The sequence below is a fragment of the Equus caballus genome, chromosome 13 (assembly GCF_041296265.1).
Source record: "Equus caballus isolate H_3958 breed thoroughbred chromosome 13, TB-T2T, whole genome shotgun sequence".
NCBI classification, from domain to species: Eukaryota; Metazoa; Chordata; class Mammalia; order Perissodactyla; family Equidae; genus Equus; species Equus caballus.
In genome coordinates this window covers 31,193,664-31,209,926 of record NC_091696.1, presented here as the reverse complement: position 1 = coordinate 31,209,926, position 16,263 = coordinate 31,193,664, and the positions used below count along the sequence as shown (strand labels likewise).

At 55.5% G+C, this 16,263-nt stretch overlaps 1 protein-coding gene across 2 annotated transcripts in view; it reads right to left on the bottom strand.

The window, feature by feature from the left end:
* The window catches only part of GSG1L (GSG1 like), a 219,235-nt gene extending 213,066 nt beyond the window's left edge, over positions 1-6,169 (bottom strand). Inside the window, exon 1 of one of the 2 annotated variants that reach the window (XM_023616075.2) lies at positions 5,695-6,169. In XM_023616075.2, coding sequence (XP_023471843.1) covers positions 5,695-6,034 — 340 coding nt within the window. In that variant the 5' untranslated portion in view covers positions 6,035-6,169. The remainder of the gene's footprint in view (positions 1-5,694) is intronic. The other variant, XM_023616076.2, reaches the window with a different exon arrangement.
* Positions 6,170-16,263: the final 10,094 nt, after the last annotated feature.

Genomic DNA, 16,263 nt, shown 5'->3' with positions numbered 1-16,263 from the left:
GGGCAGGGGTCCCCAGTCGGCTGTCCCCCTCACTGCTTTGTAAGAAGACCCTCAGAGGCCAGGAGAGAGCTGGATACAAACACAGTCATAAGAACACAACACTCATCCCGCAGATGCTGGCTGAGCACCCACCACGCACCAGGGTCCTGAGCACCAGGAGCCAGCCATGAGCTCTGCACACAAACCAACCCCACCTTCACACGGCTCGTGGACAAGACTCAAGCAAACAAGTGACACCAAGGGACCGTCAACGGTGGCGAGTGCCAGAAGAAAACTCAGGCAGGAAACGTGGGGAGGGTCAATTTTGAATCAGGTGCTCAGAGAGAGCTCAGCACCAACTTAAAGAAGTTTCCAGAGAAGACATCTGGCGCTGGGAAAACTGGAAAGCCACATGCCAAAGAATCAAAGTAGACCGTTATCTTACTCCACACACAACTATTAACTCAAGATAGATTAAAGACTTGACTGTAAGACTTGAAACCATAAAACTCCTAGAAGAAAACATAGGCAGTACACTCTTTGACATCGGTCGTAGCAGCTTCTTTTTGGATACCATGTCTACTCAGGCAAGGGAAACAAAAGAAAAATTAACAAATGGGACTATATCAAACTAAAGAGCTCTGCAAGGCAAAGGAAACCATCAACAAAACGAAAAGACAACCCACCAAGGGGGAGAAAATATCTGCAAATCATATATCCACAAGGGCTTAACCTCCAGGATATATAAAGAACTGATATAACAAAAACCAACTTGATCAAAAAATGGGCAGAGAATATGAACAGACATTTCTCCAAAGAAGATATACAGATGGCCAACAGGCACATGAAAAGATGCTCAACATCACTAATCATCAGGGAAATGCAAATCAAAACTACAATGAGAGATCACCTCACACCTGTTAGAATGGCTATAATTAACAAGACAAAATATAACAAATGTTTGAGAGGGTGTGGAGAAAAGGGAACCCTCATACACTGCTGGTAGGAATGCAAACTGGTGCAGCCACTATGGAAAACAGTGTGGAGATTCCTCAAAAAATAAAAATAGAAATACCATACGACCCAGCTACTCCACCACTGGGTATTTATCCAAAGAACTTGGAATCAACAATTCAAAGAGACTCATGCACCCCTATGTTCGCTGCAGCATTATTCACAATAGCCAAGATATGGAAGCAACCCAAGTGCCCATCGAATGATGACTGGATAAAGAAGATGTGGTATATACAGATATACATACAATGGAATGCTACTCAGCCATAAGAAAAGACAAAATTGTCCCCATTTGCAACAACATGGATGGACCTTGAGGGTATGATGTTAAGCGAAATAAGCCAGACAGAGAAAGACAAACACTGCATGATTTCACTCATATGTGGAAGATAAATGAACACACGGATAAAGACGGTTACCAGAGGGGAAGGGGGTTCAGAGAGGGCAAAAGGGGTAAACAGGCACATTTACATGTTGATGGATAAAAATTAGCACAATGAGCACGGCGAGCACAATACAATCTACACAGAAACTGATGAATAATAATGTACACCTGAAATTTCACAATGTTATAAACCATTAATGACCTCAATTTTTTAAAAAAAGGTTTCCAGAAATCGTCTCGTGGTGATCTGGGGAAAAACATTCCAGGCAGAGGGAAGGGCCAGTGCAAAGGCCCTAAGGCAGAATGAGCTGGTGTTGGGGGCCAGTGTGGCAGGAGTTGGTGACCACAGGGGAGGAGAGGAGAGGAGCTCAGAGAGGGGGTGTAGAGAGGGAGGCCTGAGGGCCACCTTAGACCTGGGAAGGATGTGGCTTTGACTCTGAGGGTGGCCCTCGGAGGCGGCTGCACAAAGGAGGGCCAGGATCTGATGATTATCTGATGCTGGGTGGAGAGTGGACTGAGGGGGGCAATGGCAGAAGCAGGGAGGCCACTGCGGGAAGTCCACAGGAGAGATGTGGGTGGCGCAGAGAGGGCAGCAGCACGGAGGTGGTGGGTGCTGTCACACAGCCAGCAGGTGACCCTGCACTTTTCCTGCACTATTTCATGAATCCTTGCACCTCGGATAGGTGCTGGCCGCTCTGATCACCATTCTACATGGCAGCAAACTGAGGCTCTTGCCCAAACCACACTGCTAAAAAAGGGGCAGTGCCCAGCGTTAGCCTCCAGAAGCCTCCATCCTCCACGAGAGAGAATGGGCACTGCGCCCTCCGTTACAGGAGCACCAAAGATCCTGCTCCTGCTCCCTGTGGCTTGTCCTCCCTTCTCTCCAGCACCCCAGGCCCACCCCCTCCAGCAATCCTCGAGAGCCCTGCCACATCCTGCAGCCCTGTCGGTGTTCCCCAGCCGCCCGCCCGCCCACCGCCTCAGGCTCAGATACACACAGGACGAAGTCCGACACCACCTGCGTTCCCAGTCAGACAGCCATGCCCCTGCCGCCCGTCTCCCCCACCTCCACACCTTCACCCGTGCCTCCTCCAGGCCTTTCCTCTGTTGCCCTTCACCCCCTGGAATGCCTGCGTCCGCACCCACCCACCCCTTGGAGCCTCCAATCCAGTCGAGAGATCCAATTTGCGCGAAGGGCTCAGGGTGACTGTGTCAGGCCGTGCTTGCCTTTCTGTTTGCTGAAGGAGGCTGATGCTCCTTCTTGGAGGAGGAGAAAAGGTTCCTTTGTGCTGGGTCTGGCGAAATTGTGTCTGTTTAGGACAGGCTGCAGTTTTCCTTTTGAACGCTGTAGATTTTTAGTGTGGGGAAAAGGGCTTATTCGATTTCCCTGTGGCTGCCCAGAGTGGGGAGAGCTTTTTCTGAGCACAGACAGAGTGACGGAACAGGCGTTCAAGAGGCAGGGACATTCAGCAGCTGCTTCTCACGGCGAGCTTCGGCTTTCCTGGCTGGTGTCTCCACCGGGAGGAACACAAAACGCAGAGAGAGCCAGCCTTCCCTGTAGTTTCTCGGGCCGGGGGAAGTTGGTCCTGGACGGGCTCGGAGGTGGGCAGACGGGAGGGCAGGGTTTTATTGGGGGCTTGTTGGGGTGTTTTTTTCCTCTTCAACTAGAAAATAAATTTTAAAATGGTCACAGTATCCAGAAGAAAGGTAGTCACAGCAACAAAAGTTTGCGTCCAGGTGCCTCCTGACACCCTTTCAGAGCCCCGGCGGTGAAGGGGCAGGATTTGGACACTGGGATCAGCCCAGGAACCGTCCAAGCTGGCTCAGACCTCCCCAGCTTCTCACCAGTACGGACAGGCTGGCCGCTATCTTCCCAGCTCCCAGGGAGGAAACTGTGGTTCTCAGGGAGGGGCCACCTCCAGCCAACAGTGGTCAAGAGAAAGGAGAAAACTGCGGCTTTGTTTTATTGACCCAACTAACCGTCCAGGTTTTTACTAACAGAGGACTGGGGGTGAGGGGCTTGTGCTGAGCCCCCCAAAGCGCCCCCTCCTGCGACGCCCAGCTGCACAGCTCTCTCCCCTTATCACTTCAACAGATTCCTTTCTGCTCCAGAAGACAATTCAGGCCCCTCACCAGCTGTGGAGCCCAGACGGAAACCTCTCTGAGCCTCAAATTCTGAGCCTCGCCTGAGAATTAGGCGCCCCAGAAGTCGCTGCTTCGAGGGTGTTGGCAAGGACTCAATGACCCTGCAGGCGAGTGGTTTTAACAGCGCCTGGCGCACATTAAGGGCTCAGTAAATGTAAGCTAACACTGTTTTTAAATGTTTTCCAATTAATAATTTTTAAAAGTGCTTAGGCTTAAACATCCTGTGTCAACCCCTTAGACGAGCTATTGCAAGAATCGGGGCCGTGACCTTCAGGGAGAGGCCAGAGGGGCCACAAACAATTAAGAGGCTGAGCTGGTCAGCAGGGCCGGGCCATGAAGGCAGGGACAGGGTCACCCACCAGAGCGCAGCCTCGAATTTTCGAGTGTGTGCTCAAAGGGAGACACTGGGAGGCACCAGGAGGCTGCGGCTCTGCACAAAAAGGAAACGTGGTGAGAGGCGAGGCTGACGTGGGGCCCTCTACCAGAAGGCACGGCGTGACGAGGCCTCCGGGGGAGAGGCTAGGCTTGGGTTGAGTGGAAAGCAGGGAATTTTAGCCCAAGATGCCTTTTGAGGTTAATTTTTTATTACATCCCAAAGTAAAAATTCGACTCCTGAGTGCACACCAGAAGTGAGTCTAATGGGGTGAAACTGGTCCGGGGCGGGCCCCTGTTCAGACACCAAGTGTCAGAGCAAACAGCCAGCATCGTGCAAGTGGTCACAGAAAAGTTCAGTCGGGCACCTCCAGAGGCAAGACAGAGCAGGCAGCACCCCAAGAAACCTCTGGTTTGTCGTCCCAAAGCCCATCCAACATTTATCCTGCAAATATGTGCCAAACACCTACTATGCTCCAGACACTGCCCAGAGGCTAGGATGGCAATGAGCAAGAGGGCTCCAGCCCTGCCCTCACAGTGACATCCTGTGGGGACAGAAGACAACAAGCTAGTGACCAAAGGTAGGTCCCAGAAAATCTCAGCTTGCACCTAGTGTGATGAGGGAGATAAAGGCGATCATGAGATAGGAAGCCATGGAGACCCTGCCTCCCAAGGGGGATGGCTCTCTCCAGGGGGCCCGGCCGCAGAAGGCAGGTCAGGAAGCCCCACCTGGAGCCGAGGAGGAGCCAGCCAGGGAAGACGTGGGGAGGGGAATTCCAGGCAGGGGGAGCAGCCTCCTTGGGTTTATTTTACACCTTGCTCCCTCTGTCCTTCAAACCGGTTAGGCCAATGGCTCATTCAGGGCAAACCAGGGGTCTGCCCACTGCCCCGACACTGAGTACACAGGTTGACATCAAAGAGGGAGGAGGTTTAACCTTGGGGAAAGAGGTCAGTTCACTCAGGAGGGTCCCCACACCTGGACTTGGAGCAACAAGGACTCGGAGGGACCGGGCGGCGTGGACCAGCACCCCGGGCATGTGGCACACGCGCTGTGAGGCCGCTGTCCTCGGCTCCGCTGTAGCCTCGCTGCGCCCGCGGGCGCTCGCCCAGCCCCGGCTGCCCCTGGCGGGCACACGGAGGACAGGCAGGGGGGGCAGTTTGATCGGCCTTAGAAAAGACACCCCCAATTCGGATGGGAGCCTCGCCGCGCGGTCCCGCGTTCCCGCCTGCCTCCTTTCCCTCCCGCAGCGTCCTCTCCGGGGCGGGGGCCAGGAGACGAGGGGCTCCCCGCCGGATGCCCCCACTCCCACTTCCGCGCTGCCCCAGCCCCGGCCGGGAGCGGTCGAGCGCGGGTGAGGGATGGGGGAGAAGGCCCCCGCGGCTGCCGGTCCTGGGGGTCCGCGGGGCGAGGGGCGGCCCGCAGCACCAGCCCCCGCCCCCGCCCCCGACCGGGACGGGGTGGGCGGGAGGCACCCGGCGCCGCGCGGAGGACAGAGGGGGTGGGGGCGAGCACGGAGACGGGTCCCGGCGCGGAGAGGGACGCGCGCCCTCCGCCCGGCAGCTGGGGTGGGCGCCCCGGAGACGCAGCCCCCAGGGCGCGGCGAGGTCCCCGAAGGCGCCTGGCGCTCGGGGGGCGTCCCGCGCACCCAGCGCTGCCCCCGGACCCGCCCGGCGCGCCCTCCCCGCCCGCGAACGCCGGCTGGCCCGCGGGGGGCGCGCGGGTCTGGGGCCCGGGCCGCCGCGGCCGCGCAGCCCCGGTGAGCCGCGAACCGAGCCCGCCGGCGCCGCCGCGCACTCACCGAGCCCGCCGAGCTCCTCCTCGCACGAGTACCAGATGCCGGTGTGGAAATTCCTGAGGAGGAAGCGGTCGTCGCCCGTCTCCCAGCTGTAGAGTGCGCCGCCAGGGGGGCCGTTCCCCGCGGCGGCGGTGGCGGCGGCGGCGGCGGCTGTGCCGTTGGCCGTGGCGTTGGCGCCCGAGTTGGGGCAGTTGGCGCGCCCGCCCTGGCCGCAGCCGGGCTTGGGCACCCGCTGCGTGCCCTGGCACCAGTGCGTGGTGAGGAAGGCGGTGGTGGCGAAGAGCAGCGCCAGCAGGTTCAGGGCCACGGCCAGGAGCGCTCGGCCGCGGCGGCTCGTCTTCATGCCGCCCGCGCCGCCGGGACCGCGCCGCCGGGGAGCTCCGCGCGCGAAGTTGGCGGCCGGCGCCCCGCGTCAGCGGCCGCTGCCCGCCGCGCCCCGGGCCTCGGGCGCCTGCGATCGGCGGCGGCGCGGACCCATGGCCCGCCCCGGGCTGGGGGCGCGGCGCGGGGGCGCGGGGCCGCGGGGGGCAGGCGGCGGCGGCGGAGCGGCTCCGGCGCGCCCGGAGCCCGGAGCGCGAGTGCACCTCGGCGAGGAGCCGCTGGCGCCTGGCGGCGGCCACGGCGCAGAAACGCGCGCCCCTCCGTGGGGAGACACCTGCAGGCCGCCGGCGACAGTGCTCCGGCGCCCGCCCTCGCCGGGAGAGGGGGCGCCCCACGCCGGGCGCGGGCGGGAGACCGGGAGAGAAAGGACGCCCCCGAAAGAGAGCGGCACCCGCGTGGAGGGTCTGAGAAGCAAGGAGAGCGCCGCAAAGGTGCTCTCGGAGAAAGAGCCTTCCCACCGAGCACGTGGGGCGAGAAAACCGGCCGGGAGGGGGCATCCCACTCAAGATCCAGAGAGACCCTGCCCCCGGGAGACGAGGGCAGAGCCTGCTGGGGCTCCCCATGAGGGACATGGACCAGCAGGGGACCCCGCCTCCAGGAGGGAGCCCCAAGAGGGAGCCCCAAAAGGGCTAGCCTGGGCTGCAGAGTTTGCTGGGCTTCCCACAGCCCAGGAGCTGCAGGACCCGCTGGAAGGGATGTCTCATGCTGAACGTGGAGTTGCAGGACCAGTCAGGAGGGGTGCCCCACCAGGAATGCGGGGTGCAGAGTCTGAGGGCTTGTGCTTCCCGGGGGGCGTCGCCCAGGGGGACTTGGGCTGTATGAACCAACAGGAAGAGCTCCCCTGGCAAGATGAGGCTGCAGTCCCCTGGGCTCCCTATCATGGCATGGGACAGAAGGAAGGATGGCAAAGTGCCCCACACAGGATGCCAGCATTGGATATGACCAATGGGGCTTCCCCACTCAGGCCATCCCGGCTGAGATTCTGCACAGCATGACCAAGAAGGTCCCATATCGGACACAAAGTTGTAGTTAGCAGGCAGGGGTGCCCCACAGAGGCTGCCAACCCAGAATCTTTAAGGTTGGGGTGGGAGCAGAATGGTCAAGAAAACTGAGTTTGAGATCAGGCAAATCTGAGGCTTGACCAGCTGAGGGCCTTGAACAAGGCATTTAACCTCTCTGAACCTCAGTTCCACATTTATAAAAAGGGGAGGAACATTGGGCTGTTGTAAGGAGGTCATGCCTGTAAAAAGTATTTGGCACACAGTAGTTGCTCAATAAATGCTAGCCATTATTATTAACGTCTGAACCAAGAGCAACTGACCAAATTCTCACAAACCTTTCTGGGCTCTCTTGTGCAAAGTGGGATTGCCCACCTGTGAGCATCCCCATCCCCGCCTCTGCTCTAAGATGACCATGTTCCCTGAACTGCCTTCACCCTGCACAGCACATGGTGCCCAGATGCCCAGGGTGTGCAACAATTAATTGCACTCTGATTGCAAGAGCTCATTTGAATTCTGCCCAAACTGAGAACTGCTCCGACAGCTTGTGGAGTGGCAGGGCTTGCAGAATTCAAGGTTAACGGATTATGAATTGCCTTACTCTGGTGGGCAAGCCTGTGTTCACTGTCAGCTGCTGCTACTCTGCCTGGGGGTAGGGGAGAGTAATTGCGGGCAGTGTCCCTGGCAGAAACCCATATGAAGGATGGCCAAGGGTCTCCAGAGTTGTTTATTAGATCCCTTTTCTGGCCCTAGGCAAGGCGTTCCCAGCTATCATGAGAAGGAGGACCTCCATGCAATAAAGGTGGTGTTGAGGGTGTTGGCTGACAGAGAAAATATATCACAGCAGACAGCCAAAAGGAGTTCAGTATGGCTTTTAAACGGGCGCGCAATAGGCATCATATGAGTATCTGCACACGCATCTGTTTGGAAACCAGTCCCTCAGGTGTGGGCTTGAGACGGCGGTTGGTGTGCACGTGGGCAGGACTAGGTGACCTGCAGGCTGGCTGCCGTGTCCCAGGAGTTCAAAGCCAGGACAGCCCAAGGGAAATGTGTCTCAGGGACCATACTATCTTAAGAAATACACAGAGGAAGCAGAGAGGGTTTTGAAATTTCCATCTAAGACATTTTTCCGCTCGTTGAGCACCGACTGGACACTCAGCACTGGGGAGAAGAGACAGCACAAACAACATTACTAAGTGCATTGTAGGGTGCACGGGTGTTAAGAGCCAGGGAGAAGGATAGAGCAGGGAGTGGGTAGAAGTGAGGGTAGCAGATGTGAGATTAAATCAGGGCTGCAAGAAGACCTCACTGTGAAGGGGATATTAGAGCAAAGACTTGAAGGAGAGTGGGAGCAAACCATGGCGATATCCTAGGAAAGGAGGTTCCAAGACAAGGGAGCAGCCAGTGCAAAGACCCTGGGGTAGGGGGATAATGAGAGAGTAGTGCAGCTGGAGCTGAGTGGGCAGGGGAAGCGTAGAAGAAAACAAGGTAGGAGACATGATAGGGGAGGGGACAGATCATGGTCTGTGTAGGCCATTACAGGAACTCTGACATTTACTCTGAGTGGGGTGGAAGCCTCGGGAGGTTTTGAACAGAGGGGAGTCAGGATCTGACTATAATAGGCTGCTGGGTTAAGAAACATAGGGACCAGCTAGGGGCTAGTGAGTAAACCCAGGCAAGTAATGCTAGCGGCTCAAACCAGGGTGGTGGCAATGGCAGTGGTGTTCTGGGTTGATTTTAAAGGCAGACCCAGCAGGATTTGCTCAAGGATCGAATGTGGGGTGTGAAAGACAGCTTTGAGATGTCTGGCAAGGACGGAGCTGCCATTTGCTGAGATGGAAGGCCTTGGGAGGAGCAGATCTTGGGGATACAGGGAAGATCAGAAATTCTGACGGATTTCACTCTGGGCCGTGCACTCACACTGAAGGTAAGGACAAGGAGCGGAGATGATGCCACTGGAGGGAGCCACGGCTTCTGTCCCCACAGCCTTCCTGAAATGAAAGCAGGTCATTAGCCAGCCCCTTGGTTACGATGGGTATTTTATCTTCAAACCGTGATACAGTTGGAATTCCCTTCGGTGTGGACAGGTATTACAGAAAAATTATTCCAGACGCTTGTTAGAGACGGCGAGGGGGGCCTTACCCAGGGGGCTGCTGCAGTGGGGCATCTGCCGTGGGGGAGAGAGAGGGGCTCAACTCCAGATACAACGAGGACAAGTGGGATTCCCAGCCGAGGAGCGGGCCGGGGGTCACAGATGGAAAATGACTCAGAGGAGACATCAGGGCTCGGGACTCAGGCTACACCGCCTTGACAGGAAGGACTCTTGCCTTCGGCAGCCCAGGGGGATAAGCCGTCATGGAGAGTGAGGGATGAGGAATCTGAGCCTCGCTAAGCTGGCCTAAACCCAAGGGCAGGGCGGGTCGAGGAGAGGGCTCAGACCCCTGACCCAGGTTTGGTCAAGGAGAGTCTCTGTATGGGGGGTTGGGGGGAGCGGAGATTTGTTCAGGAGGCCAGAAATGTGGCCCAAGTCCCTGGTTCCCTTCTCTTTAGCCGCTGCCGTGGACCAAGGTGTCCTGGCTCCCTGCTGCCCCGGCCCAGCCCCCAGCTCCCCTCCCTGCCCTCGCTGCACAGAGGCCGCCTCTGCCTAACCTGAAGCGCTCCCCGTTGCCCCAGGACAAAGTCCAGAGGCCATTCCAGGTCCTTCGAGAGGGGCTGCTGCCCACATCTCCAGCCCCTGTGCCCGCCCCTCCCAGTGCCACAGCCACACCAATCGCTTTGCATTTCCTGACCACCCCGGGCTCAGAGGGGTCTCCAGGCTCGGCCGGCCACCCTCCCTCTGCCTGAGGAGTTTGCTCTGCTTGTCCTTGCGTCCTTCAAAGCGCTGTTTAAACACCACTCCTCGGTCGGTGGTCCTGCCCTGCCTCGCCCCCACACCCAGGCATCTGCCACCCCTCCTCTGAGCCGTGACATCTGTGTTCACACCTGTCCCCTCCCTGGGGGCCCTGCCAGGTCACCCCCACTGGCAGCCCGCTGGCCAAGTTGGCCCAGAAGCTTGTTTTCTTTGGCCTGGACCAAGTTGGCCTCCACAGCGTGCTAAATTTTCATGAGTCGCCAACATTCAATAATCATGAGATTTCACATAAAAATCTAGACTTCCAGCTTCTCTTGCGAAATCAAATTACTTGCCGACCCTGGGCCTGCGATTTTGCCTGGCCAGCACTGGCAAACGTCCCTGCACAGCGGCACCAGGGGCCACGGTCCTGCTGGGCCCTTCAGCTGTTAGGGATGCTTGTGGGGGGTCCTGGGGGCATTCAGATTTGAGAATCTGGAATCAAGGCCCAAGACATTTTTGATAAAACCCATCTGCGGTGTTAAGTCAGGATCATGGTGATATTTGGGAGGTGGAGAGGTGGCTGGGAGGGGCCCCGGGAGAGGTCTGGGGGCTGGTCACATGGGCATGTTCAGTTTGTGAAAGCTCATCAAGCTGTGCAGTTGGCAATCATGCACCTTTTTATATTCAACCAAATTTACCAGAAAAATTGTTGCTATTGATAGTGAGATTCATACTTTTCAGGAAATAGGAACATGCTTTGAAGGGACATGACCCAAATGCACTTCACCTTTGACTTTTCCCTGGAATCAGCTGCTGCAAAGACATTCGTTAGCTCCTGGGCCTCCTAAGTCACTTCCTGTTTCCTAAACCGTCAAAATAGAACTTAGGAAACCAAAGCATCCTCGGCCTCCGGGCCCTCCTAATTATAGCTGGGAATTAGCCAAGTTCCAGTTATCAGTGAGGTTTTTAAACACTGACTCCCCATGTGTCCGAGGCTGGTACCCGCTTCAGCCCCCTGGTTAAGACGCCACTCCAGGGCTCCCGTGCAAGCCGGCCTCGCGGTGCTGGTCAGTTTACAAAGCTGCTTGCTGCCCAGAGTCAGTGTTCCCAGGGGAGAAAAGGACCCCGCAGCTCTGTGCAATCAAAGGAATCCCAGGGGGCGAGTTCTCGGGAGGAGCAAGGAGCCCACTTCCTCGGGAAGTGATCGGCTGGAGCTCCTCGTCGATGTTCTTGACATTGCCGTAGCTCTTCCCACTATTCGAGAAGCATTCAGTGGACCTCGCTCTGTGCCAGCCATTCGGTTAGCCAGACAAACCAGGTCCAGGCCTCCCCGGGGCTCCTGTTCTGGAGGAAGAGACAACAATGAACAAGGAAATGTCTAAGACTTTGGATAACTGCAGACGGTGGGATATGCAGTGAAGGAAAGGAGACAGGACGCAAGAGCAGGCAACAGGGCCCTTGCACAGGACGGATATTTGAGCTGGGAAGTATCAGAAGTTGCTCTGGTTGGATGGTAGAAGGTCTGAAGTTGAGTTCTGGCTCTGCCACCTCTGGGCCACACCTGTCACTCAGAGCCTCAGTGTTCTCATCTGTAAATATGGGGGGGGGGAGGGGACATCAACGCGTGCTGAGCGTCCTCACTACGGGAGGAGTTTTCCACACATTGTCCTCTATCCCCTGTCACTCTCAACCCTCAAGGGGTTAGTGGCCTCCATCTTACAGGCGAGGAAACTGAGGCTTCTGGGAGAGGTTCCATCAACAGCCCAGCACCAAGTGTGGCGGAGCAGAGGGCATGTAGAGAGAAGCGGCTGGGAATGCTGGGGAGTAGGGAGACCTCCTATCCTGCAGCCTTGAACGCGGGCCCAGGAGCTTTGATCTCACTGGGTCAGCAAGGGGGAGCCAGCGATGACTGTGGAGCATGAGCGTGACACCCCCAGGGCTGTGTTTCTGGAAGGCCGCCCAGGGGCCCAGCAGGGTGGGTGGGAGGTGAGGCGTCTTGGAGCTGTGGCGGGAGGCTTGTGCCGTGGTCCATGCCAAGCACGAAGCCTCTCTGAGCGATGGGAAGGAGCCTCGAACTTGTCACCCCACTGAGTTCACCGAGAACAAGGCCCCCTGCACGCAAGCACTCTAGGACCCCCCGCTCAAAAGAGTTCTCAGAAACCAGCAAATCAGCCTCAGGCCTGACAGCAGGGCAGAAGGGCAAGGAGCCGGCCAGAGAGAAGTGGGAGGACAAGAGGCTTCCGGTGGCCCTCGGGCCTCGTGCTGGCCCCCATCAGCTGCAGCGTCCTCTGGCGACAGGCCAGGGGAGATCTCAGTGGGAGGGGGAGCACTGAGGGATCAGGACGAGAAGACCCACTGCTCGAGTCCGAGCCGTGAACGTGGATTTGGCAGCAACTGCGTGTCAGGTACTTTGGCCAAAGGGGTATAATTTCTTTCCATAAAGGAAAGAAAACCTGTATGAATTCTTACTAGATCACCTGGGGAAATGGAGGCTCAAGAAGCAGTCGGGCCAGGGTCAGAGTCCAGGCTGGCTCTGCCATCTTCCTTCCGACGATTCAAGCATCCAGGGGAAAGCCCACAGCTCGGAATGACTCCCCTCCTGGTTCCCCACACTCAGGGGGGTTTCTCAGTCCCCAGGGCCTGTAGCTGGTTTCTTTTGCCCCAGTCCTGAGGAGGGTGGACAGGAAGCTTGGAGAGCAAACAAACATTTTAAGGTGTCTCCTCAAACAGCCCTTCTGGGCCTGTTTTTCTGAGTGGAGCATTCCAAGCTGTGGTCTGCTTGCCTCTGCTGCCCTCTAGGGGCCGAGAGCGAGAGGCCGGCCTTGCTTCCAGGCCCCCGGGAGAAGGCCGGTCACCCCACCCACCTGCCGCCCAGAAGCTAAACCTGCCAGGAGAGAGACCCGGGGGAGAGGGACCCAGGGGAGAGGGACCCAGGTCTCCATTGAGTGATTAAGAGCAGAGTCTCCAACTGGGGAATAATATTTATAAATTCCATAGTGATGCACAAATACCTTAAGAACAGTATAAAGCATACACAAAAACTGGAGATTTTTAGAGGAGGACATAAAGATTAAATAAACACTACTTTAAATGCTTTCATTTTGTTTACTAATAGTATAACAGACCTTTTGGCTTTCATCTAAACATTCTTAATGATATTTTTTTGCTGCTAGCAATGCAACGGCACATGCTCTTTCTCTGTTTGTTGAAAAGTATGGATAATGCTCTGTGCTGTGGCGACTCGAGAGCCTGGTTCTGTCTAGGCTTATTTCCATACTTGATTGCTGTGAGGGCTGAAAACAACACTAAAATCTGGATTTGTACAAAGATCTATAAACCCAAATGGAAGAAGGGCCTCATGGGCTGTTCTTTCTAAATAGCAGTACTCATATTTTACTTCCATTCACAAAATAGGAAACCGTTTTTGGTGAAATTTGACTAATATCGTCCATCTTCCTTGATGTCCATCACTTAGTCTAGCAAACAAATCAGAAGATTGGTATTTGTGTTTTGGGAGGTTTTTTTTTGAGGAAAATTAGCCCTGAGCTAACATCTGCCACCAATCCTCCTCTTTTTGCTGAGGAAGACTGGCCCTGAGCTAACATCCGTGCCCATCCTCCTCTACTTTATATGTGGGATGCCTACCAGAGCATGGCTTGCCAAGTGGTGCCATGTCCGCACCCGGGATCCGAACCAGTGAACCCCAGGCCACTGAAGCAGAATGTGCGCACTTAACCGCTGCACCATTGGGCAGCCTTTGTGTATTTTTTTTTTTTAGATTTTATTTTTCCTTTTTCTCCCCAAAGCTCCCCAGTACATAGTTGTATATTTTTAGTTGTGGGTCCTTCAGGTTGTGGCATGTGGGACGCCACCTCAGCATGGCTTGATGAGTGGTGCCATGTCCACACCCAGGAGCCAAACCAGTGAAACCCTGGGCCGCCGAAGCAGAGCGTGCAAACTTAACCACTCAGCCACAGGGCCGGCCCCTCTTTGTGTATTTTTTAAAAATGGATCCAAAACCCCCTAAAAGTTTACTTTTGGAAGATTTTGAAATTGGTTGGAATTTTCTATTTTCAAGTTCTTAAAGTGTGCAGACTTGGAGAGTTCTTAAGGCAAACATACTTTCATTGCTTTTTTCCAGTGAAAGCTCATAACAATGGAAACATTTTCAAACATCTACTTTTAAAAACTTCTTCCCAACGTGCAGGTTTCCCTCAAAAAGCAATCTCAGGTTCACACATTGTTTACAAGTCACCTTCCTCGTGAAGGAGCAGATTAGGTGCTTTATTTTAGGGGGACAAACAGCTGACAGTCACATGTCACCTCAGAAGAGGTCATTGAATGTGCACTTGTCTTTTTCACAAAAGAAAAACATGAGACTCACCTTCAGGCTCAGCAGCTATTTTAGTCACATCAGGGTCACGCACATCTCATAACAAAGTGTCTTCTACGTAAGTCTTGTTTGCAGTAGTGATAGCATAAATAACAAATACAATAAGAGAAAATATTGCTTCTGTCAGGAGCCGTGTAAGCAGGCTCACACGTATTAACTCCTTCCGCCCACAGACAACCCTAGGAGGCAGGTACGATTTTAGTCCTCTTTGGAGATGAGGAAATTGAGGCACAGAGGTGGGAGAACAGGAGAGGTCAACTGGAGAGCATTCTTAGAACACTACTGTTGTGACTGTGACAGATGACACTGGCAAAGGAGGGATCCCCAGGGTGAGAACATGGGGACTCAGCCAGAGCTTCCTCCACCCCCCGGGAGACATGCGAGCTTCCAGCAGACTTGAGCCCAGGCCCGTGGTTTGGGCAGAGGCTGCAAGGCTGACACAAGTCCCACGCTCCGCTGCAAGGTGAGGGGCCCAGAGCTCAGCGGAAAAGCGTGAATCTTTCCTGTGCTGAGCTCTCCTCATCTCCCTTCCTCAGGTTTATGACCAAGACACATCTTCTGGAGCCCTTACCTTGACCGCACAGTCTGTTAACGAGTGTAGGTGTTCACACACATCCATCCCACACCTGCCTGACCTTCCTTTCTTGGCTCCGTCTCCCAAGTAAAGCAAAGAGAAAGAACACCCACTAAGTGCCATATGGAGTGCCCAGAGCTCGACACACATGGCCTCCTTTATTCCCTGCAACAGCCCTATAAGGCAGGTGCCCTCATATTGCCAGTTTTACAGATGAGAAAACTGAGGCTGAAAGAGAAGTGCCCTGCCCGAGGCAGGCGGCATGCCTGGGGCTCAGCCCGGGCGTGGCACTCCAGTTGCATGGCCAGGATGACTTGTCTCGGCAGCCTTCCTCTGGAACGGGCCTCCCCAGGAACCCTTTGAACTGAGTGGTCAGCACCATTCTATGTGTTGGGAGTTTTTTACCAGAAGAGAAATCTGTGGAATTAAAAGAGGATTTCACTACAATAGGTGAAGTGGGTGAAGCGCAGAGAAACAGGACCAGGAGGAGTGAGATTCCGCTCCTGCCTCCCAGAGAGTGAGGCGAGGCAAGCTCCAGGTCAACCCAGCGGAAGCAATGGGGCCTTCCTTGGGTTAAGGACATTGTTAAGAGAAAATCTACTGCCCGCGCAGCCCCCTCGAGGGGATCACACAGTGAACCGAGGAAGGGCCCACAGGTGGTGGATTTGGGCTGCAAATGAAAGGGATTATAGTACGTTTTCGTGCTCAGGGATGTCGGAGCTGTGGGTCTGTTGTATCTCACTGCAAAGTGGTCATAACCAATGGGGCAGGGGGATGAGAGGTGGTTGTGACTCAATGTGGCTGCTCCTGTCCACCTGGTAGCTTGGCCATGGAGTGGGGGTACCTCGAACCTGAGCTAAGGTGGGGCCAGTCCTCTTGGTAGCTTTGGAGAAGGACAGTGGGATTTGGAAGCTATCATGGCCTTTCTGCCCGGGCTGCTGGTTCTGGCTCTGGTGTTTATTTCTGTATCTGCGCCACACTCTTTATCATGTAACTTTGGAGTGCCCTTCCACCGTGAGCAGGGCCTACTTCCCTGCCTCTCGCCTTTGGACTTTGCCATGTGACTTGCTGTGCCAATAGAATAAGGCAGAGATGTTGACGGGTCAGTTCACAGTCTAGGCCTCAAGAGACCTTGCCTGTTCCCACTTGCACTTTTTTCGTCGCCGTGATAGAGAACACACCTGAGCTAAGCTGCTGGCCCCAGTAGGAGGACCTTGACTGACAGCCCCAACTGACTCCCAGACATGTGACCAAGCCCAGCCAAGACCAGCAGGGCTCCCTTGCCAAGTCCAGCCTACATCAGTCAATGTGAATGTGAGTTCACGGTCTGTGTGAAGAAATGAATGTTGCTTCAAGGCACTGACTTGGGGGTCATTTGTTATGCAGCATTTCT